This window comes from Stegodyphus dumicola, chromosome 1, assembly GCF_044657685.1.
Source record: "Stegodyphus dumicola isolate Sdum_Otavi_A_Nest chromosome 1, ASM4465768v1".
Classification (NCBI taxonomy): domain Eukaryota; kingdom Metazoa; phylum Arthropoda; class Arachnida; order Araneae; family Eresidae; genus Stegodyphus; species Stegodyphus dumicola.
In genome coordinates, this window is record NC_140768.1 from 232,810,120 (window position 1) to 232,835,189 (window position 25,070).

The window sequence follows — 25,070 nt, forward strand, 5'->3', positions numbered from 1 at the left end:
TTTCTCACGATGAATCTATGTACTACGACGTTTTCGCCTTGCATTGTTTTTTCCTTAATGTTTTCGTCTGTAGAACTCTTTTGTGGAGTTGACTTAAGTGAAAGGATTTTCAAACTATAATTTATTATAATTTTCGACTTTTGGTAACGAAGTATCATTCAGAGCAACAGGTTAAAGAATTCGTTCGTGAGCATCGGAAAATGTGATGGAAGATTGTTGTACAGGTTTGTCAAGGTCTGCTGTGGCGCTAGTAAACATTGATGCTCTGGGTTAAGTGCTCAGTTTAGAACGTCGTTCTCTCATATGGCGAAACTGGGGCATCTCCAAGCATTTCACAGAACGTTTTTATTGAATTTCATATTATCAATTAAAAGCAGAAAAAGTGAATACAATTGTATTCCTCTAATGATTCGAAATCTGGTTTTGACATTACTACAAGAGAAGAAAATATGATTTATTCCTATGAGCCTGAAACAAAATAACAATCTGTTCTCTCTGTGTTTCGAAATGTGCCAAATTTCATAAAAGCTGTTCGTGCACAAAATGCTTCTAATAAAATTATTATTATTGAATGATTATTATAATTGAAAACTATATTAAAATAAATGGTGAATGTTTGGAAAATAAAACGATTCATACGATTGTAAAATTATTTTGTGTACTTTCGTTTTAGAAGGTATAGCAGAATTAAGAAAATCGTTCAGAATGCTTTAGGTTTTAATAAATGAACGTAAAATCATATCGTTTGTTCAACAGCAAAAATAAGTAAAAAAATACTTTTAGTCCACTGTAGTCCAAAGTTGGGCAACCTACGTACTCAAGGTGAGATCTCCATAACACATATAGTTCTTACCGAAGAATTCTTTGCAATGATATTAGCTGTATGCACTGCTAATGAAGTAAGGCTTTCGAGTGTTCTGTGCAATACCTGTCTCACTCGCAATGCATTTTCATGTATTGCTATGATTCTCGAGACATCTACTTTTTTCTTTTTCGCTTTGATTCTTTTATAATTTTTATTGCCTTCATGTTAGGCATTTAGTGAATACCTAAGAAACAAAGTTATTACCACAAATTTGTTACATCTTCGCAGATTCAGTGAATAAGCTTGCTTGTGTAAAGATTCTTAAAATTCGTGAATAATTATAGTTTCTCAGATGTAAGAAGCGTCTTTCGAAAAATTTTGTTTACTACATACACTACATCAGACATAGTATTCCTGAAAACAATCTTTACCTTGCCGTTCAAACATTTAACAAAACATTTCTTGCATTAAGCCTCAAGTGATTAAGAAATATATTGTAGGGTTTATATTTATTTTAACTAACATTTATTTTAAGTTTAAACTATCTTTCCTGTCAAGCCTTACTTTTCCCCTGGAACTGCCAATGCCAGAATATGTAAATTTGAGTAGAACGCGCAAGGATTCAAATTATCAGCGAAAGTATTCTGATTTAAATAGAAGGAAACAAGTTCGGTGTGAGAGATATTCTTACTTAGCGAGCGCGGAGGTAGTTAGCGAGAATTGAAGAACCCCGCGTTGCGGCCTATGTGCTTGGCGGGAAGTAGTGGAAATTGTTCCAGTGAGCTTCAAGTCTGCTGAATTAGCAGCGGTATTGTAAAACACGGTGAGTAGTTATTTTAGAGAGCCTCGTAGTTAGAATCTTGTCTTTACTTTCTTTTCAGGTTATTATTTTTATTTGACTGCCAAGTAGGCACAGTCTGTAAGCGTCAAGAGGACGCAATTGTAATTTATTACGTTGAATAAAAAGGGACTTAAACCCTTCAAAAGGCTCTATCCTTTATACAAGTTTTCACAGTCACCTCTTGGTTGCGTGCAAGTTGGAGGCGTGCAACGTTATATTGGCGCCCGAACACTTATCGAACTGAAATGGCCGAAAACTGGATGGAAGCCGCTGGACAACACCAAGAAATGACAACGCAGTTAGAAGGATTTGGATACCTGGTCCAGAGTTTTGAGAGCATTTTGGTTTGAGAGCATCAATCAAGCCAAACGTCTATTTCGACGGAAAAAATTCGGTGTCCGTATTTTTAGAAGGTATAGAAAACCACTTTCAGCTCTACCCTGTGCCTGAAAGACAAAAAGTTGCCATCGCCACATCAGCACTAAAAGGACAGGCCGCGCTATGGTGGAAAAATATAGGCAAATTTCTTCTAGGTGAATTTGGAAGCCCGACGTATACATTTGAAAATTTCAAAAAATCGTTAGTAAAGGCCTTCCCCATAGTGAAAGATCGCGCACGGCTGGAAGCCGAGCTATATAGTTTCTATCAATGGGATACAGCAGATTTGACGGACTTTATTTTACGAAAAATCAAGCTAACGGATATGCTGTATGGGAAAAAACCCGATGCGGAGATTATTGAAATAATATTACCAAGATTGTTACCCGCTGTCCAAGACTACTTTCAAATTAGAAACCCAAACACATTGCAGGAACTTTTCGAATTGGCGGTGAAGTTTCAAAATCGCAGAATAGCGGAAAAAGCGAGAGGGGAAACATATTCTCAACATACCCGAAGGAAGGAGGAAACCAGAAATGGAAATCGCTCATATGGGGGAAAGAACTATCAAGCTAACGCATCGAAACTCGAAGGTCAAGGCCCAAAAAGAAAATTTGAAAATAAGCATCCGCGTACCCAGAAGACACAGATTGAAAGGAAAGCTTTAAACGACTAGAGGGGCCTGTGAAAGGGAGGGTCCAGACCCCGGAAGTTTAAAAAAAACCCTCAAATAGACATTTAAATACAGTCATCGTAAAAAACTCACAGCTACCAATTATACAAGTCCTGGTTGGCGATGTACCAGTAGAAGCCCTCATCGATACAGGAGCAGAAGGAAATTTTATGAGTGAAAAGTTCTTCAAAAAGAATTTTTATAGGATACGACTATTTAAAACCAGAAATACGGAAATTATAGCGGCAGAAGGAAAAACATGTCACTGCATCGGAAAATTATCATTAAACTTACAGGTAAAAGAGGAAAATCTCAAAGTATTAATTTTTGTGGTGAAACACCTGCAACACTCTCTTATTTTAGATATGGACTTTCTAAGGACCGCGAGGGCCAAATTAAATTTTCAAGATAGTTCCGTGGTGTTGGAGATGGACCAGAGGGTGATGGAACCTGTGGAGACACCTGAATTGGACCTTAGCCATTTGAATGACCAGGAAAGTAAAGCAATACAGCAAGTGGTGAGTAATTTTTCTCATTTGTTTTCAGAAAAACCAGGAAACTGTCAAATCGTGACTCACAAGATTCAATTAAATGCCGAAAAACCTTGTAGGACTAAACCGTATCGCTATGATAAACAAAAAGACTTAATCATCGAAGAACATATTCAGGAGATGTTAAAGAATAAAATAATAACGCCCATAAATAGTGAGTACGCGAGTCCAGTCGTACTATGTAGGAAAAAGAACGAGTTTCCTCCTTCAGATAAAAGGGCTTGGAGGTTTGCTATCGATTATAGAAAACTAAATAGTATCACTAAATTTCCAGTTTACCCTTTGCCGGTTATAGACGAGATCATTAGACAGATCAAATCGACAAGATATATGTCTACTTTAGACTTAACGTCTGGCTACTATCAAATAGCTATGAGACCCGAAGATATACACAAAACCGCGTTTATAACAAAATCGGGCACTTATGCATTTTTACGCATGCCCTTTGGGTTGTGTGGGGCCCCATCAACATTCCAGAGAGCTATGGACATTGTTCTAAAACCTGTCCTAGGAAAATCAACTTTAATTTATCTAGATGATATAATTATAACGAGTAGTACGTTGGAACAACACATTAATGACCTCGAACAAGTTTTTAAATTATTAAAAGAGGCCGGTCTTACAATTAACGCCTCAAAATGCAAGTTCGCAACTAAAGAACTTAAATATCTCGGTTATAAAATTTCGCAAAAGGGTATAGAAACGCAAGATTCAAAAATAAAAGCTATTAAGAATTTCCCACCGCCCAACACCGCCAAGAAACTTTCGTCTTTCCTTGGATTATGTTCTTACTATCGATCTTTCATAAAAGATTTCGCTAATATTGTTGAACCACTCTTAGTAATCAAAAGAAAAAAGAGTAAATTTACGTGGACAGCGGAAGCTAACACAGCTTTTGAAAGATTAAAAGAAGCGCTTATTAATGCCCCTGTTTTAAAATTCCCTGAGGGGGACGAAAACCTGGAAATTGCGGCAGATGCGTCAGACTATGCGGTGGGTGCGGTTCTTATGCAAAATAACCATCCGCTGGCATTTTTTAGTAAAACATTGAATCAGACACAAAGGAATTATACAGCTACAGAAAGAGAAACATTAGCCGTATTAATGGCTGTACACAAATTTCGAGTTTATTTCGGCAAATCGCCAGTAACAGTCTTTTCGGATCATGCGGCTGTTGGTAGACTTTACTCGGGAAAAAACCTAACGCCCAGGTTAATAAGATGGGCTTTAAAACTCCAAGAATATAATATCACAATAAAATATAAACCGGGTAAGGAAAACAATGTAGCTGACGCACTTTCTCGTATAAAACTGGACGACGAAGGAAATGAACTTAAATGCGCTGTGTTGACTTCAAAAATTTTAGATTCTAGAGATACGGTTATTACTGAACTGAAAGCTGATCCTGAATTTGGAAATATCTATACTTATTTGAAAGACCCCGAAAGCTTTGAGCACACAGATATCGATGCGATAAGAAATAGAGCAAAAAACTATGAAATAATAGATAATTTATTATTCTATACGAAAACAACAAACGAAAATCTTGAGTATAAGCCAGTCATCCCAGCCTCGCTTCGATTAAGCATTTTGAGGAAGTTGCACGAAAAAAAAACAGCGGGCCACCTCGGGGTCAGAAAGACTATAAAAAGGGTACGCGAGGCGGTATATTTCCCGCAATTATACAAAATAGTAACGGCGTATGTCAGGTCCTGCAATCAATGTCAGTTAATAAATGATATTAATTACAGCCCGGCCGGGTACTTAAATAGCATTCGCGCTACATTTCCGAATGAAATTTTAGGAATAGATCTCCTTGGTCCCTTCCCCCAGAGCGAGTTAAATAAAAATCGTTTTCTTTTAGTAATAGTAGATCATTTTTCAAAATGGATAGAAATTGTTCCTCTTAAACGCGCGTCAGCCAAAACAGTCGCAGATGCATTCTTACACAGATACATTTTAAAATACGGTGCACCGATAAAAGTCATTAGCGATAACGGAAAACAATTCATTAGTCAAGTATTTGAAAACATATGCAATGGACTTGGCATACGCCATATCAAAATGGTTCCGTATAGACCACAGGCTAACATAGCAGAAAGAGTTAATAAAAACACAGTAAAAATAATTCGCAGTTACGTGAGCACACATCACAAGCGCTGGGATGGCTACATAAATGAATTAGCTTATGCTTTAAGAACGGCACATCATGATACTACGGGAAAAACTCCAGCAGAATTATTTTTAGGCAGAAAGTTAATTACGCCTTTAGATAAATTATTCTTTGTGCAACAAAGAGAGCAGGAGTTTAAACAACAAGATGTGCAAAAGTTGATTGATCAGGCGCTTAAAACCTCGGATACGGCAAGAGATAGACAAAAGTTATATTATGATAGAAAACGCCGTGAAGCAGATTTTAAAGTTGGGGATAAAGTATTGAAGCGGAAATTTTCTTTATCAAGTGCCCCAGACAATTTTATGGCAAAGCTAGCTCCAAAGTTTGAAGACCCCTATGTAATTCAGGAAATCAAAGGGGTAGTATTATATCTTAAGAACGACAGAGGGGAAATCTGTAAAGCAAGTCCCGACCAGGTGAAAAAATACTATAATCCAAATGATTTTGAAATCCTTAAAAGTTTCTTGCAGGACTCAAGTCTAAACGAAATAGAAGGGCCAGAGACTGCAACAACTATTCCACCACCCAAGAAACGGAGAACTGAAGAGAGACCTAGCACTTCTACAACCCGGACGTCGGTATCAAAAAGAAAAAATGATTTTCAAACTCCGGCGTTTAAGAAAAACAAAAATACAGATGAACCGGGTAAAGAAACCGTGGTAAAGACGAAAACACCACCTACAAAGGATGGCAGGAGAAATTACACATCAAGGAGAACGCGCACACGGCCACAGAGTCAGGTGCCAGCAAGGCCGCCGTTCCGGAAACTGAAACGCCAGCAGGAGGCACAAAAATACGAGGAACAGAAGAAATTCAAGAAGGACTCCAGACCGGAGGACGTCAAGACCAGCCGTCCCAGGCAGAAACGCAAAGGCCAACAACCAGACGATTACTCCGTCAAGAGGCCAGCATGTAGAGGACGCAAAAGAAAGAGCAACGTGGACGACACTTGGAGATCAATAAGGAGAAGATTGACATCCATGAAACCTCTAACTTGGGATCAATTTTGCCAAAAACGGATGACGGAGTTTCAAGCATCGAAAACTCAAAGATAAGTTAAAACCTTCTATAAATTTTTTTCTCTTTTGTTCCGAAATGTTATGCATAAGTACGAAGTTCTATGTTTTGACGAAAGTCAATATGTCTCGGTTGAGACTTAGTTTTGTTTTACTTTATTTAGCTAAGGCAAAAGTATTATTTTCTTTAAGTGTAAAAGCTAAAATCAAGCATTTTCTGTTGGTCGAAAGACTAATTCTGTTATGTTAAAGCCAAAATTTGGCCGAAGATAAAAATAACTTCGTATTCTTGTATTAATAAGAATTTTAGTTTCAGTGCCGCCAGCTTGGCGAAGAATGAGTAAAGTAAAAATTTATTTTCTCTTATTCATTTTATGGTAAATTGTAAAAAGCATATGTATAAAATTTTGTAAATGTATGTAAATACTTGCATGTTATGTAAAAGTAGAATTTAGTCTAGAAGCATAAAATTGTAGATGCTAAAAGTGAATGCTTAAAAGCAAGGAAGTCAAAATTTAAGTATTAAACTGTAAAGTCATGCTTTAGAGCGAAAGCCTGCATGTTTAAAGATGAATGAGGGGGAAGTTAGAATAAATGTGTTTTTAGGGTTCTCCATCTACATTTGAATTTTTAAGAATATTAAAGTAGCTCATTGAGTTGTAGAATGTCGAGTAAGGTGTGTCTATTTGGTGGTTGAATTCTAACAAATCATGGTGGTTAGGGGAAGTGTTGTAAGACTAAAACACGAATATTCCCGTTTGACACCACACACGGTGGAGAGCCAGGGTAAAGTTAAATTAATGCTTGAAAAATTGAATGAATGTGAAGGAAGCAATAACTAAGAAAAACGAATCGTTAAAAACAAAAATTTATTGTGTCAAGAAAGTGTAAATTATAATGTATGTAGAAAGATACTGATACTTATTCCTTCCAGATGCTGGAAGGAAAGACCAAGATTGATTGATGAAGTCCAGGAAAAGTTGCTGTAAGAAGAAAGCTTTGTAACGAGTAACAGAATTTTAGTATAATTGTTACATAAGATTTTTTTTTTTTTTTTTTTTTTGTGTAAACGAGGTTCTCGCCAGTTAGTTCAGAATTAGATAAACTTACAACAGGTCGTTTGTAGGACCTGCTTCCAAGTTTTCCAAATTCTGGCAGCGGCAAATGTAGGGTTTATATTTATTTTAACTAACATTTATTTTAAGTTTAAACTATCTTTCCTGTCAAGCCTTACTTTCCCCTGGAACTGCCAATGCCAGACTATGTAAATTTGAGTAGAACGCGCAAGGATTCAAATTATCAGCGGAAGTATTCTGATTTAAATAGAAGGAAACAAGTTCGGTGTGAGAGATATTCTTACTTAGCGAGCGCGGAGGTAGTTAGCGAGAATTGAAGAACCCCGCGTTGCGGCCTATGTGCTTGGCGGGAAGTAGTGGAAATTGTTCCAGTGAGCTTCAAGTCTGCTGAATTAGCAGCGGTATTGTAAAACACGGTGAGTAGTTATTTTAGAGAGCCTCGTAGTTAGAATCTTGTCTTTACTTTCTTTTCAGGTTATTATTTTTATTTGACTGCCAAGTAGGCACAGTCTGTAAGCGTCAAGAGGACGCAATTGTAATTTATTACGTTGAATAAAAAGGGACTTAAACCCTTCAAAAGGCTCTATCCTTTATACAAGTTTTCACAGTCACCTCTTGGTTGCGTGCAAGTTGGAGGCGCGCAACGTTATAATATAATGCTGCGAATTGTGTTTATATGTAATAATTTTAGAGAAGTTACACGCAGATTCTAGTATCTCTTGCATAATGTAACATGAAAGGTCTCAGAGTTTGAAGCATTGCCGGAAAAACAGGCTTACAGGCCTAAGTCCATTAAACATTGAGGTAAATAGTTACGCCAAGTTGGCGATGATTTTGGTGACTGATTTTTGTCTCCAAATATGGCGGCATTTTGGTCCGATCTCTGCAACTGTAACTGCGTGTGTCTTCCAGCATTTTCGAGAAATCAAAGGTACCAAAAATTTCCCAATGGACGGGGGAAAATTATATAACTATATATATATATATATATAGTATAATATTATATGCTGATTAATTATATAAATTATATAAGCGTCAGCTGAGTTCAGTTTGATTGCCTTGTGTTCAACTTTCTAGCAGTTTGAAATCGTAACTACTGATTGTGATCTGTACTTCGAAGACCTATACAAGTACTTTTGAGAAAAGTTCCAGAACTGTAATGTATTTGTTTTCGTAAAACATTTCATCAAGCTTTCATCGGTTCCGTGTGCATTCAATCCATTACGAACCCGCACGCACGCAACAATATATTTTTTCAAAGAAAATATAAAACTGAAATCTTTGTAAACATCTATATTTTGTTTTTTAATGCCTAAGCAGCAAAACGTTAGGCGTATCGTCAGCGAAGGATGTGAAGGTGACGCAGAGACGGAAGTTCCGCTTGAATGCGAAGTCATTGAAGTGCATCTAATCAGGGTCACTTTTAATGCCTTTTACTCAAAAGGGTCCACGTTAGCAATTAAATTATTTAATAATAACTGCAAAGTAACCATGCATATAAACTCTATATTTGTGGGAGAAATGAATTCTTTTCATCATCACTTCTGGCGGTAGTCACTCAGGTCAGAGCACATCGCATACCTTCAGGCCTGAGTTAGGCAGTCAAGATGCTTAAAAAAAGCAAAATGCGTTTTAAATATTCTTTTTTGATGTAAAACGAAGAGAGTGAAACTAAGCCTCTTAAAATTATTCATGTTCGCTTCATGTGTTTTAAGAGAGTTCAAGCAACTTTTAAAGTTCTATGCATTCGTGAAATATGAGCTTCGTTATGAAGAGTTTATAGTGAACGAAATACAGGTATTCATAAAATTTTATTCTGCGCTGTTTGCAATATTGCTCGTGTTCTGAAATTCTTCATAAAACAGATGTAGGGATTCGACATATTTAAATTAGAGTAGATTGAAGAAATGTGAAGAAATAAAAATCAGTTAATTTTCCGTAAGAGATAATTACTATTCCATGCTCTTTCCTAAGAATAAGATGCAAAAATATTATACGTTATTTTCAAAGAATGAACCTAAAAGTAGCATGTAGTGAATGTTACATATTGTAAAAGTAATATGTTTTAAATTTTGCATTTTACTTCTGGATTAAATTACACTTAAAAACTATGAAATAAATATAAGTATCCTAAATACGGTTTCTCATAATTTTTAATTGGTACTTTTTCGCAACGTACTTCCCACGCATTTTGGTGGTTTCTTAAATTGTAAACAATTTTTAATTACAAGAATAGTTTGCAGACACACACACACACACACACACAATGATAGCCTAGATGGCACTATTATTTGGTATCGGGGTGTGTTTGGCTTTCCTTTCACAGGCGCCGAAAAACCTGGCAGATGCATAACGGGAAAACTTTATTGCAAAGCATAGGATATCGCGAAGTTATAAAAGTGTTGATATAATAAAAAAGATAAACTATGATTTTCCAACAGATTTTTCAGTTTTGCGCTGATTTGCTTTTCAAGAATTGTCAGACCGAAATTTAATTGCTATTTAGAAGTTATTCAAAACATTACTTACAGTTTTTAATATAATATATTTTGAACTTTTTGTTCTACGAAAGTCGTGTACTAGGAAGTAATATATTTTAAATTAAGCTACAAAAGTTAAGCTTGGAAGTTTCTGTTATTTTCTGAAATTATGTGAATTAATGAAATAATTGCATACCAGGCAGAAGCGATATTGCACCATCTTTACACGTGATAATGACTGGAAGCCATCTTTCTACTCCCTTCTCAGCTCTCGTCACTGCGAAATTTCTTAATGACTGAAATGAGCTGAAGTGAATCATGCGAGATAATTCGTAGACTTGAGGTGGAGCTAGAAATACCGCATTCGTAGAGTGTTCTTCTAGCATTTCCTGAGGTGTGCACCACTGAAAAGAAAGAAGTTCACATTATTTATCAACGGAAGTGTGCTCTTGTAATTTAATATTTGTAATGTAATTTAAATAATATAATACAGATGGACAAGAGACGAATTTTATATTAAAATTAAATTCAAAATAGCATTATGTTTAAAAGTGTAAACGTTTTTTGCTAGTTCTCAGGTTTTAGATTTTTTTGAAGCAGGAGTCGTGAAAATGAACATATCCTCGCAGGGACTCGAACCTCTCGAAGCGCCGAGTGTGCTGACCATTACACCACGAAGGCATGGCAAGAAGGCGGGAGAAATACCTTATATACTACCCTTTTTAAAGGGCGACTGGGGGTCCAATCGGCAAATCCTGGTACTGAAGATTCATCATCCACCAACGTTTTTTTAGTTCGGGCGCCACTGTAGAGGCATAAGGATTTTTTTGAAGCTGAAGTCTTGTAAAATGAACAATGCCCTTCCTGGGACTCGAACCTCAGATGTCTCGAATATGCACCGAGTGTGCTGACCATTACACCACGAAGGCATGGCAAGAAGGCGGAAGAAATACCTTATAATTACCTCTTGGATAATTTTACTCATTTTATAAAACTATGTATCGATTTGTGGCTTAATGATCGATAATCAATCATAACAGTATTTCCAATACATTTGTAAAGTTTAGAAATCTTCTTGGCCTTCATAAACTTTAGATAGACTGGCAGCGAATTATCACTAAGTAACAACTAAAACTTGAGAAGGTGTAAAAGATCTTTATTTAAAATTAATAAGAACAGAAGGCACGCTTTGGGATTACAACTCAGCCAACCATTTGTGGCGAGATAACTGGAATAAGTCAATTTGAAATTTAATTTCAGATAAGCTAGTAGCCGAAGGCAACACAAATCAGTTTAACGCGAAGTTGGCTTAAAATTTAACCAGCGTAGAATTCAGCTATCGGCAATTATAATACAAGACCGAAGACTGTAAATCGTACCTTACGTAGCAACCTAGTAACGTGGCTCGAAAGTCAGAACATGCTCTGTCTAACAATCTAAAATCCTCACCTTAAATACACACGAACTAATTTACCTTCTGGCGAGAAAACGGTAGGAGAAGTGACAGTAAAGATCCAAAGCATAAAGTAGCTGTTTTAGAAAAAGGAACCTTATACATTCAAATGGAATTATGAATTTAAAAAGAAATTTTGCATAGGAACTTACTGTTGAAATGTGATGCATTTTCAAGGGTTAGAAATGTTCCTTTTAGATCGCTTCTTATTTAACCGTAATTGTCCATCATTGCTGACATAAATTATGAAACTGTCCAACAGCTTTTATAAGATTTAAAAATTGTTATAAGAATTGAAATGTCCTCTCTAATATAATGATTGTTATGATTTAAATAAATATTTGAAAAGTGTAGTATTTCATATTAAATCAACATTCATGCTTGAGGACTGATTGTATGCTTGTCGTTTTAGCTGATTCTGGAAGAAGGACGGAAACGCAAAACTGGCGTATAAATAGCCTCCAGACGTTTCATTCTTAGGTCCAAGATACGAATCTCAGCTATTAAAACTAAAGCTATTGCAAAGAGACACAGCAAACCACTGAAAATGAGGCCATGAGTATGCAACTTCTGCCTGGGAGTGGAATCCTACTGCTACCACGATAAGGTATACGTATACCAGCGGCACTAAAGCCTTTGGCACTTTGTGTTGCTGGTATAAAGGTATCGTTGCAAGTTATAAACTGACTATATCCGTTTTATCTGGTGATGCAAACTGATTAGGCATTTGGTACAGTCTGGCTTTTGGAAGATACTAAACTACAGAGGAGGAGCACTTTTATTCACACGGATTACGCAAAACATTATATTCTTTTGAAGCATGAGACATGAAAAATGTGCTGTGCCTTCGCCGGGACTCGAATCTTGCATCTTTCGAGTATTCTTGCAGTTATACCACGAAGGCATGCAGAAAGGAGGGAGAAAATACCTTACCTTATATAATCTGCTTTTTAAAGAGCGACTAGGGATTAGGGGAACCAATCGCCAAATCCTGGTGGTGACGAATTATCGTCCACCACCTTTCGGGAGCCACTTGTAGAGTTATTTTGAAGCAGGGGACGTGAAAAATGTGCAGTGCCCTCGTCGAGACCTCTCGAATATGCATCGAGTATACTTCCAATTAAAACATGAAGGCATGATGAAAGGAGGAAGAAAATACTTTAAGCTACACATATCAGTTCTTAGATTCCTATAACCATTAGATGATACTAATGAATTAAATGATATTAACGGGTGTAGAATTATTGGCCGTAAATAAGAATATTACGCAACCTGCACAGAATATATAACACATGAAGTGGCATATGAAGCATATATGGGCATATGATGTGGCACATGGAGTTTCATAGCAACATAGATGTGATGTCAAAAATTCCATTAACCTAGTAAAGATGTTATGTTAAGAAGGAGTCATATTTGGATACTCTGGTTTAGAAACGAAATATCACAAGGAATCCTATTTTTTATTATTTATTTTATAGTTATCATCAATATTATCAATTTTATTATTACTATTACTATTATTATTAATAGTAGTATTATAACTAATTATTTTTGATCATTTAATTATTGTTTAAAAGCTACATGCTCCTCGCCTTAACAGTCATTGTTTTCTCTTTTTAATTTTGGAACTGTATACATGAAAGCTATCAAATCTTTTGATTATGTGATCATCATAATTCAAGGATTTTTTTTATATTCTGTTTCCTTGTAGTATTTAGGTTCTAAGTCAGGGTATCCAAATATTGCAAGAAAATACAGTAAATTATTATTTTTGTTACCATTATTAATATTCTTATAGATACTACTATTAAAATTAATGCTATTAATTATTATTATTAATATTCTTATATGCTGAATATTCGTCGCCTTAATATTAAACTAATTGTAGGGAAAACTACAATTAGTTTCGAATCATTATGTCAACTACTGACTGTGTAACCACACTTTATTCTGTAATCTTGCCATGAATTCTTTTTTCCTGCAATATTTAAATATTCTGTTGAGAAGTTCGCATTGCTGGCTAAGAACTTATTTTCTTCCCTATGTTTTCCAGCCTTCCTTCAATCCTACGCTAGACAACAGCCAAGTTATATAACTCATCTTTGGTCCAGCATTTTCTTTAGGATAGTGCAACTGAAAGCTAAGTGGGTCAGGCATCCTTTTAATGGTGCATAGTTTATTAAACGCATAGAACAGTCGATTGCTTATCTGAATAGCACGTGCTAATTATTATTTTTTTTAAATCCCTTTTTCATTACATGTAAGATATTTTGCCATTACAGGCACATGCGTGAGTTAATTGTATTGTTTTTATAAAATTATCAGTGGCAGCAAAATTTTGAAATCTTAAAGCTAAGTGATAAGAGGCATAATAATGCAACGAAAGAGCAGATGAACGCCCACTCTGCCTATAATTCATTTTTGGCGGAAATGAAAATCAAAATATCGCTGACTGCAGTTCTGTTGGAATTAATCCAACATTGGCAGTGTTGATACGATAGGTACAACGGAAATTACAGTGCTTTTGCATGAAAGTTGAAGTATGAAGTCGAACGAACAAAGGTGGACTACAGAACAAGTTTTTTCACGCCTCTGATAGGAACAGAAGGAAAGCTACGCCCTTGGATTAGAAGAATTACTGAAACGTATACAGGTGCGGATGAGAATGTTCGGGCGGGAAAGCTAAAGACTTCCATTGGCAAACTAAAATTCTCCATTACAAAACTACTCTGTTGCTGATATTTTATGGCACCTTATCTTATTTGCTTACACACTTTAATTCTTTGTTAAATTTATTAGTATCATAAGGTTTTTAAAATTTAATTTTTACTTTACAGCGTTGTAACGAAATTTTCATATATATATATATATATATATATATATAATTTTTTGGCATATTTTATACGAACTACTGTTCATCACGAAGTAGGATGTTTAGTATGCATGTAGCGAAGCTGAGAAAATTGTTTTTGACATCATTGCGTGAGCTATTTTCGAGCTGTCACGCGGTGAGGAAGAATAAAATGGCGAAAATAGTTCGCCAGTTGAAAGATGGTAATGATGGATGAATGATTAGTTAGCAAACTTTGGCTTGCTGGTTAGGCAGAATAAGTCGCTGTAAAGAAGATTTGTGAGAAATGAAGAATTTGTATTCATCAAATGGAGGTGTTAAACTTTTGGTGCCGAATCGAATATCGTGTGTGGAATTTTTGACCTGAATCCTCCACATCGCTTTCTATGAAAAGGCTGGCTTGAAGTTTATGATGATAGCGGATTTAAAGTTTTGCTCGTAGTGTGCCGTTACTTTACATTCAAAATAAACAGAAGAAACCTATGATTATTATGTTTTCGAAGCTAGAAACGTCCTTAATTTTTATTTTGAATTTTTGAATCGTTAAGATATGTTACATTACGTTCTAGGGAACCATGCAAATTTAAGAAATTCATGCAGGTAGCAGTGTTGCAGCTGTTACCAGATGTGAGATGACAGGCTCTGACATTGCAATGATTCGTTCAGTTAAGGCTCCACTTCCCACGACAAGAATCATAGCTTCACCGTTAGTGTCAATGGATTTTAGCGACTGCAGAGTTTCTGTCGCTAAAGTCTGTCGATTTCAAAGAGGCTGACGGACCAAAGATTCCGTTGCTCCTCTGATATCGTTCCAACTATAACAGATCAGAGGACGTAAAATACAACCAAAAAATTCAGAAGGCTTGACTAATTCAGGCTGCAAACTGTTTTAGACACAGCAAGAACTCAGAATGCTCTTAAACTCTCGACTAGAGAGACTGTTACCGCTGGTAAAATTCTCATATAATGAGGATAGTAATTTACAATAATCATTTCTATGTCTTCAATGTTGTTATGTATTGTTTGAGGTTTTCTCATAGATTTATATTAAACACATTTCTGTTCTGTATGGAGTAAGTAATACGTAACTTAGACAAACACAACCAACACAAGTTACCACATGGCGTCCAGCCATCAGTGCAGGGTATCGTCATCACATTATGTTTCTACTCATATGTTTTCAGCGCACCTTGATAAAGTTTTCCAAAGGCCGTTATGTTCCAAGCGGCAGCTGTGTTTGAAGATACAGATTTTATAAACTAACTTTCAAAAAATAAATAAGCCCAGTTACGAATCTTTGTTCTAAGATTAATGGCTTTGTTTGGGATTACATTTGCATGTGAATAGTGTTTTTTTATGGATGAAAATTAATTAAAGAACCCGATTGATTGCTCAGCATCTACAATCCGAGATGAAGATAATTTCTAGTACTATCTCTCGGAAGGCTACATACTCGTACTTAGCAGGATCAAAACGCCAGGGCTGTAGTAATTACAGTTTTTAAGAAGACAGTTCACGGAGGCTATTATAAAACCATATGCAAGAGTTCGTTTGCCTAAGTTTACCACAGAATTATCAAAACAATAATGGAATCGTAGAGTAGACAAAATAATATCTTTGAATTAGTGTGTAAAAAATATCAGGCTTTTCGGATAAATAAAAGATCTTTCCCGCAATAATTTTCAGAATTGGCCGCTTCTCATAATTTAGGATCTTCGTCCGCAACACTGAGAGCAGCTTTCAGAGCTGAAAGTTTAATACTCATGTTGTTGACTAGCCTAAGTGCGGGTATATACGTAGAGTAACGCAACCTAACAGTATGCCGTAAAAAATAGAAAAACTAGATTATTGTCATTTTCAACGCACGAGAACAATATACGCTTCTATCAGAATTTATTTAAAATTTATTTAAAAGTTTTCCATTTTAAAGAGCAAATAAACTCTTTGAGGATCAAGAAAATGCGTACCAGCACAAAAGCTTTCAAATGAATACTTGCATATAAAGCAGTAAACAATGAATAAGATTGATCCATGATTTCAGTTAATAATAAGTATAAAATTTAAAATTTAGTTTTTAAATGATTATAAGAAAGCTGCTATTTTCTTAAGATACTTTTATTCATTTATGTTGTTGAACATAGAAAACAAAACAAAACAAAGCAAACAAACAAACAAACAAACAAAAAACAAACAACAAGAACAAAAAACAGCAAACCTGAGATTTTATTGGATGTTAATATTTTGATTATATTATTTTTTACTTCCTCGTAAAAAGTAAGGAAAGTTTTGTAATCGCGAAAAATTTCAGATATCATATTTCAACGAAAATATCAAAATACCAATTTTAACCGCTCTCGAAACCAAATGAATGATCTTTTTCATGATATCTATATGTGCGGACAGAAAAGAGGACAATGTTTTCCAAAACGGATCGTGAAATGGATTTAAAATGCATTCAGAACAGACTTTTCTTGTTTCGTGACTTATATGATGTACCTCGCATAACTCAAAAACGAGTAGTTTTAGAATGTTGAAATTTTGTATGGAATAGCTATAATATGTAATTGTGCACCTCTCTCGTTGATTGCAATCAGCGGCACCAAGATATATAAATATACATATATATGTACCCACTTTGTTACCCGGCTCAGTGAGGTTAGTTTTTTACTCTTGTAGGTTAGGAATTATGCATTTTTTGCTTTAAAAGTGATTTAATTATGTTATTCTTATGTTGCAGTTAAGTTTTATCCTTTTAGTTAATCTGCATGCAATAATTGTAGAATTATCAACAATTTAAAATTTGTTTAAGTACTACTAAGTCTAACGCGGCCCCCTTTTGTTTACACTTGAAACTGTTGGTAGAACAGTGAATTAAGTCAGTTTGTGCACCAACTTCACTGACGTTTTGCCGAGTGGAACCAAAAGTAAATTTTCAATGTTGTGCATCGAAAATGTGGTCTTCGTGCCCGCTGGCCGAATTGCTTATTTATGCGTAGACACTCTTAATTTTTTTTTTTTTTCACTGTATGTGGTGTTTTACGTTTTTCTGTTATTTTACAATTTTTAAAGATGCTTTGAATTTTTATTTAACTATTGCCAAACGTTATTTGCTAATCGAAATTTTCAATTTTCTTTGCCAAGCCGAAAAAATTAATGACGTAACAACATATCTTTTAAGATTCAATGGATGATTTAGTTTTCGTCATTTTTAACAGAATGTGGTTTTTATTATTAATTTACGAAGTATAAATAGTATTCAATAAATAGGAACTTTTTTCAAGCACTTAGCATATTTCAGTCATAAAATGCTTCACTTCAGAAATTTTGAAACATTCTGATGACGTAATCTATAAAGTAATGTTCGTAAATTAGTACATAACTCTCATAAGGAAAGCGTATGTTTCAGTCTAGAGTACTTCCTCTTAGGTAGGGGCTTAGTAACGCACCAAGATCAGCGGAAATATTTATTTCGAAAATAAATAAGCTCATTTATGTCGACCGCGCTCGACTTCACGGTCTATTTAATGCGAAAGATTGTATCAGAAGAACACACAAGTATGAGAAGTTTAAAAGAGTCAAGGTAACAATTAAAAAAGGTCAAATGATAAAATTAGAAATTATTTCTATGTCAACAGTAGGAGGATGAACGAGAACAATCGTTCCAAACCAAGATGCCTTTCGTAGAAACATAAACAATTGGTATAGGGTTATTCAGGCGTAAAAATTATGTACCATTTTTATACTAATTAAATCAGATGTATTTATAATTAAGGCATCCTAAATGTATGTAAATTTAGCCACATTTTGTTATTAAACTATGTGTAAATTTTCCGCTTACTTCAAAACTTAAACACTCGTCCCAGCTATAAAATTACACTTTTTCTACAACTTATTTTCTTAAACTTCATTCTCGTAATTAAGCGCTCATTTTGGTTTGGTTTATTTAGTTATTGCAAAGCATGCGAGGACTATCTGCCTAAGGGAAGAGATGCCTTCGTGGAGGACTTTCTAAGGAACTACTTTATTCATAAATTACATGCTCAGAATTTCATAAATAGTTCTAATGTTGCGTTTAAACGACTGTCTTTAAATACTGACACATAAGTAGAAAAGACGGATGCTTAGCAGCATAGAACTTGTAAGGTTATTTAATTTAGCTAGTCATTTATAATTTTGGTCTTTACTATAACTTTTTCTTTCTGTTTCGCCGCCAGAATGTAAATGAGTTAACTAATATTTAAACTAAACTGAAGTTTTTGGATTGTAAAACAGAGTTTGTTTCCGGAAAGTGCTAGTCACGCGACATTTAGTTCCTTGCCAGCTTTGGTAGTTGTAAATTTCGGCTTTGCGTTGCTCGCTGACGACAATACTCCGGTTTGAATTACTGAGCCAATTTAGAGTAAGATTTAAATTATATATTCTTTGACTACTATTTTACGTCGTAACTTGACTTTGACTCTTCTTTCATTTGCATCACCACGAGCTGTGGTTGTTTTTGTTAGCGCAAGAGAGTACGTTTATGTTTTAAAATCTGTTTAAATAAAAGAGTTGTTTTAATCTTTTCAGACTTTGTAATTACTTTCAGACTTCGGGATAATTCGCTACACGTCTGGTACAAGTTTTTGACTCATTAGTAGTTCCAGATCAAGTAAAAATCCATCAAGAAAAATAAAAACAATACCAAACTTCTCCTAATAATACCTAGCAAAGATTCCATAGAAAGGGAGCTACCAAAAAGAATAGAAAGAAGCAAAAATAGGTTAAATTTCAAATGTTTTCAAATCTGTATTTGTTTTCTTCAGTCTTTAAAATGTAATTCTTAATTCTTTATCTCATCAACAATTATAATTTGGATACTAGGAGTATTAAAAAAAGGAAGCAAAATTTTGTTAATCGCTAAACAATGAACATTAAACACATTACTTAGATGTCAAAATAGTGCGAGTCAAATTTTGTTTTTTCATTTTCTACATTTACGATTTTTTACTGACTGGTATCATTACATTTTTTGCATATTACTTTTTACAATGAGTATATAATTTCATAAAGAGTATATAATGAGTATCTATTACAAAACTGATTTATATTTATTATTCAAAACCTTTTTTTAATATTTAAATTAAAAAATACCAAACTGGAACTATATGTCAGACTAACGACTGTGAAAAACATTCTGGGTAAGGACTTTCGTGAACACGGTCTATATATGACATTTTTCGCATATGTACACCATTTAATGGACCGATCATATGAAAAGCGCCATGCTCTCAGCGAACGGTAATGATTAGAATACAGGTACTGTTCAAGTCATTACCGGCATTACAAATTACTGTGTGAAATAAATACAAATATTTACAAACTACTATGTGAAATAAATGCAGATATATACAAGGGCTTCCCACTGCTTCTTTGTTTGTATTTCCACACGTAAATCAGCGAAAAGAATGACCACATGTAAAGGAAATGCGTAGCTTTTGTTGAGTATCATAAAGATTACAACAGACAGATAGGCCTCAAAGCATGACATTAGTGCAGAATTCATTGCTACCTTTCTTAGGTGATTTAACGGAATTGCCCCTGTAATTAAGATAATTCCCCTGCAATCTTATTTTTCCGGCAGTGCTTCTCTCTTTTCGTGTTATATTATACAAAATTTGTAACAATATATTTATTAATATATCTAATTTCTGATAATGTGAAGAAGGGATTTTTCAAACGTTTACATTTCGTGTGCTGCTGGAAATGTGTATGATATCGATGTGCCATGTATCTCAAAACTATAATTATAGTACAATTTTAATGGTAAATTATGTATACTAATCAAAACAAAAAAATTCATAAATAATTTATCGTAAAATTATAAACATTTTATTGGCCAATACATGCGATGCTTGACAATCTTTTGTTTGTGTAGCAGTGAGCAGAGGTTAGAATGTGTAGCAGTGGGTTTGTGTAGTAGTGAGCAGAGCAGAGGTGTGTAGCAGAGGTTGAATAAGAGGGGAGGAAGGGAGACATTTTTGGATTATGCTGTATGTAGGGAACATATAATTACCTTACTCCGTTATTTAAACATTTTCACAGAGTGAACGACTGATATATGGCCTTAAATATCAGATTATGTTGGTAAGACTTGCGTATGCATAGATTTATAAGGTCATTCTGAATCAAGATTACTATTGTTTTGTAGGGTTTATATTTATTTTAACTAACATTTATTTTAAGTTTAAACTACCTTTCCTGTCAAGCCTTACTTTTCCCCTGGAACTGCCAATGCCAGAGTATGTAAATTTTAGTAGAACGCGCAAGGATTCAAATTATCAGCGGAAGTATTCTGAGTTAAATAGAAAGGAAACGAGTTCAAGGTGTACTGTTCTTACTTCACGAGCGCGGAGGTAGTTAGCCAGAAATTGAAGAACCCCGCGTTTCGGCCTGTGTGCTTGCCTGGAAGTATTGTTAATCGTTCAACGTGATCTTCAAGTTTGCTGAATTAGCAGCGGTATTGTAAAACGCGGTGAGGTTAGTTACTTTTAGAGAGCCTCGTAGTTAGAGTCTTGTCTTTAGTTTCTTTTCAGATTATTATTTTTATTTGACCGCCGAGTTGGCGCAGTTTGTGAGCGTCAAGAGCACGCACTTGTAATTTATTACGTTGAATAAAAAGGGACTTAGACCCTTAACAAGACTCTGTCTTTTATCCAGTTTTTCACAGTCACCTCTTGGTTGCGTGCAAGTTGGAGGCGCGCAATGCTACAGTTTCTTGTTGACGATATTATTAAAATGTGTAGAAGATTCCATGAAGCCATGGATCCTTTATGCCGCTTAAGTACTAAGGCTGATGGAGATTTATGCTGAGGGTAGTATGTGGAGAGTTCATGTTGGCCTTTTTATTCTTTTAAAATAATCGCAGATAGGTGCGCACTTTGAGTGCGAGTTCTTTTCGGAAATCTACAGCATTCTATCAAGAAACATCCCTTCAAGGGTAATGAGTATTTAGAAAAATAATGCAACGTGAGCATTAGAAAATCTCCAGCATCCTCGTAAAAGACTTCCCTTCAAGGTAAAGGTAAATGAGTATTTTGCAAAATAATGCAACGCTTTCTCAGTTCTTAGTTGTCAGAAAACGATTATTTCACTAACTATCACTTGGTTCTCTTTTTTATTCGATGGAATCCCTTATACCATTTGTAGGGCATTACAAAAACAATTAAGTTACAGTCCAATATACCATTTCAAGAGACCAAAGGCATAATAGTCCATACATGAAATGTCGGGGTCCGTACATGAAATGTATGTTCGCAAAAATACATTCAAAAAGTATATATGCAATACATGTATCAGTCTTCATTTTTTCAAGGAATGCATTGGGATCTTTCGAAGCATAACTAGTTGCTTTGGTTTGATTAAGTTACGCTGTTTTGAAAGTTAAGGGGATAAAGAATTATTTTTAATTTCCCACTGTAAGAGGATTCTGAGACTATTATGAAGGGTCACAATGCATTTAAATTTATCTCGTGCTAAATAAGTTTCATACAGGGTTCTACAAATTGTTCTGCGTTGAGCAACATGTTTCGGCAAAGCTAGAATATAATGTTTTCAGTTCTTTTTAAGCTGCAAATCTTGGTTTATTATTTTATTTATTGTTGCTACAAATGTATTTAAAAATTTTTCAGTTAATTTCTGCGTCGGTAAATTTTTCTCTTGTTACCAAAGATTTTATTTTAGAAACTTTCGACATACAGTGTCTCACTAAAGTGATGGGACACTTGTGCTTTACAAAAGGAAACTGTAATAAAATAAATTAAAAAAACATGTAAAAAGTTTTTGTGGGTGTGTTTCATACTTAAATTTAGTAACAATTATTACATAACATACATTTTCTCAAAATATTAAAATAATAATTTAATAAAAATACAATTGTTTAGAACGCAGCAAAAAATGGCTCACGTAAGTGATGGAACACCATTAGATACTACTACGTACTACAATAAAAATATTTTTTGGGGTTTTTATTTTTACTCAAAAGCAATTGGAAATAATTTGTAAACTCGTCTGCAGTCTTTCTCTCCAGTTTGTTTTGGAAATTTTGTGTTTTTTAGCTCTGTGCAGCCATGAATGCTAAACGAAAAGAAACTTTGCCTGAAATTCGAAAATTAGTTATTGATTTGCATATTGAACGTGAAAAATCTATTAAAGAAACTGCTGAAACAGTTAACATGAGTCATTCAACAGTTTTCAATATCATTAAACGTTATAAAAGGAATCATATGATTCAGGATAAAAGAAGACCTGGCCGACCATCAAAGCTATCCAATGGAATAAAGCGAATTATTGTTCAAAATATTAAAAAAATCCAAGAATGAGTGCTCCTAAAGTTGATGCTGATTTACAAGCATTATATGGAGTAATTGTTAATCCTGAGACTATTAAAAGAGTAATTCTATTTGCTGGATATCACGGTAGAGCAGCCAGGAAAAAATTCTTCGTAAGTGAAAAGAATAGAAAACTCAGATTGGCTTTCGCAAAATCCAACATAAATAAGAACTCTGATTATTGGAATGAAGTTATATTTGCTGATGAGAGTAAATTTAACATATTTGGTTCTGACGGTAGAATCTTGGTGTAGAGAAAAACCCAGGAAAGAATTTCGCAAACAGAACTTGGTGCCAACAGTAAAACATGGTGGAGGAGAAGTTATGGTATGGGGGTGTATGTCGTCCGCTGGAGTTGGTAATCTTGTTTTTATTGACAGTATAATGGATCAGTACAAGTATATTGACATTTTAAATCAAAATTTGAAATCTTCAGCACGAAAATTGACTCTTCATAACGATTTTAAATTCTACCAGGACAATGACCCCAAGCACACTGCTTTAAACGTTAGACTCTGGCTGCTGTATAACTGTCCTGAAATAATAAAAACACCACCACAATCTCCAGACTTAAATCCCATAGAGAATATTTGGCAAGAATTAGAATCAAGAATTCGCAAATTTCTTCAAAGCAACAATTAAAATCATTGCTTCAAGAAGAATGGGGTAAAATCTCTCCAGAAATCACAAAAAAATTAGCCGAATCCATCCCAAGAAGATTACATCACGTTTTAAAAGCAAAAGGAAATCCAACAAAATATTAAAACATTTTAAGAAGTAAAATTTTTGGATAAATATTTGATGGAAAAGTAAGTGTCCCATCACTTATGTGAGCCATTTTTTGCTCCGTTCTAAACAATTGTATTTTTATTAAATTACTATTTTAATATTTTGAGAAAATGTATGTATGTAATAATTGTTACTAAATTTAAGTATGAAACTTACCCACAAAAAATTTTACATGTTTTTTTAATTTATTTTACTACAGTTTCCTTTCATAAAGCACAAGTGTCTCATCACTTTTGTGAGACACTGTAGTACTTCAATTTTCGGGTATTCGTTCCATGTAAAAGCCATGATTGATGGTTTTTCTCTTTCCGATAAATAATGTTGCTTATTTTGTGTTTAGAAGTTTTAATCCCATGCATCTCACAATGTTTTCGACTTACAGTATAGAAATATTTCTATTCGAAAGCGCAAAAACATATTTATCAATCGATAGATTCTTTACATGCGACATTTTGAAGAAAGAATAAGTTTAAAAGTAGCAGATAATAACTTCTTGTTTTAAGTAATAAACTATTGCCAGAACGGTTTTATTCAAGAACATTTGCTTTTTTTTAAATTCTTACCGAAATCGTTCTAAAAATGTGCAAATACTCTTTGTATAACTGTTAAATTATTTCATTTATTTAAGCTTTTGTGAGAAATTATAACAACCTTACTTGTTTTGTTCTGATTAAAGCTATGTAAGTATACTTCATTTAATATCACAGAGTTAGTAAATCTTAAAACTTTCTGTGATAATTTAATTCATGTAGATGGTATACGTAGTAATTTAAGTTGTTAATATTACTTTAAGTTATTATTCATCATTTACTTTAATATTTACTTTAACAGCTACAATATAAAGTCTCTACTAAGAGTATTAGACTCTTATTATAATTTTTTGGGCTTTCACATCCACTTTAAGCTATAAATGAATGGTCGTCGACTGCATCTAAAATTTAATTTGATGATTTTGCCTTAGTCTGTTGCAGCTGTAAATGATAGCTAGTTTAGAACTGCTTGAAGTACTACCATGCAGTTGTTTAGAATAAAGGTCAATGTCAAGATCCGCATCTTGAGGAAAGTGGCATTCTTTTTAGTCTGGGGTGAATATCTTTAAGCATGAAATATAATACTTTACATTACTGGTTGTCTTCTGACACCATTTTTATAAGACTTAAAATTTAGAGTGCCTATTTTTGAAAGCAGCATGAAGGATTTCTCTAAGTGCAGAAAACATTTATTTAAAGAAGAAAAAAATGACCTATTAATAGATGTTATGTTTGAGGATCATCATTAGATAGCATTCATTTACAAGAAGATGATTTTTAATTATTTAAAATCTGCTTTTAGTTTCAGGAAGGCAAAAGCTATTTTTGAGAGAAATTTTGAATACCCCAATACTATATTCTCCCATAGTTTTCAAAAACAATATAAAATTAGAAAAAAGAATCAAGTGAATTTGAAACGAGCTAATAACATTTTAATACACAATTGGGTCTACATTATTTTTATTTTAAAATGCCATAAAATTATTATTGTGAATTTCTTTAACGCACAGCTGCAAATATGTTTTCATCACAAACACGTACATCATCCCATTCTGTGATTCAAAAACATTGGTTCTTGTATA

At 34.2% G+C, this 25,070-nt stretch overlaps 1 protein-coding gene across 4 annotated transcripts in view; it reads right to left on the reverse strand.

Annotated features, from left to right (window-relative positions):
• Positions 1–25,070, reverse strand: part of LOC118197545 (acyl-coenzyme A diphosphatase NUDT19-like) — a 146,621-nt gene that overhangs the window by 7,230 nt on the left and 114,321 nt on the right. For all 4 annotated transcript variants that reach the window (XM_085826368.1, XM_085826367.1, XM_035369067.1 and 1 more), the window contains exon 3: positions 10,193–10,400. In XM_085826368.1, coding sequence (XP_085682494.1) covers positions 10,193–10,400 — 208 coding nt within the window. The remainder of the gene's footprint in view (positions 1–10,192; positions 10,401–25,070) is intronic.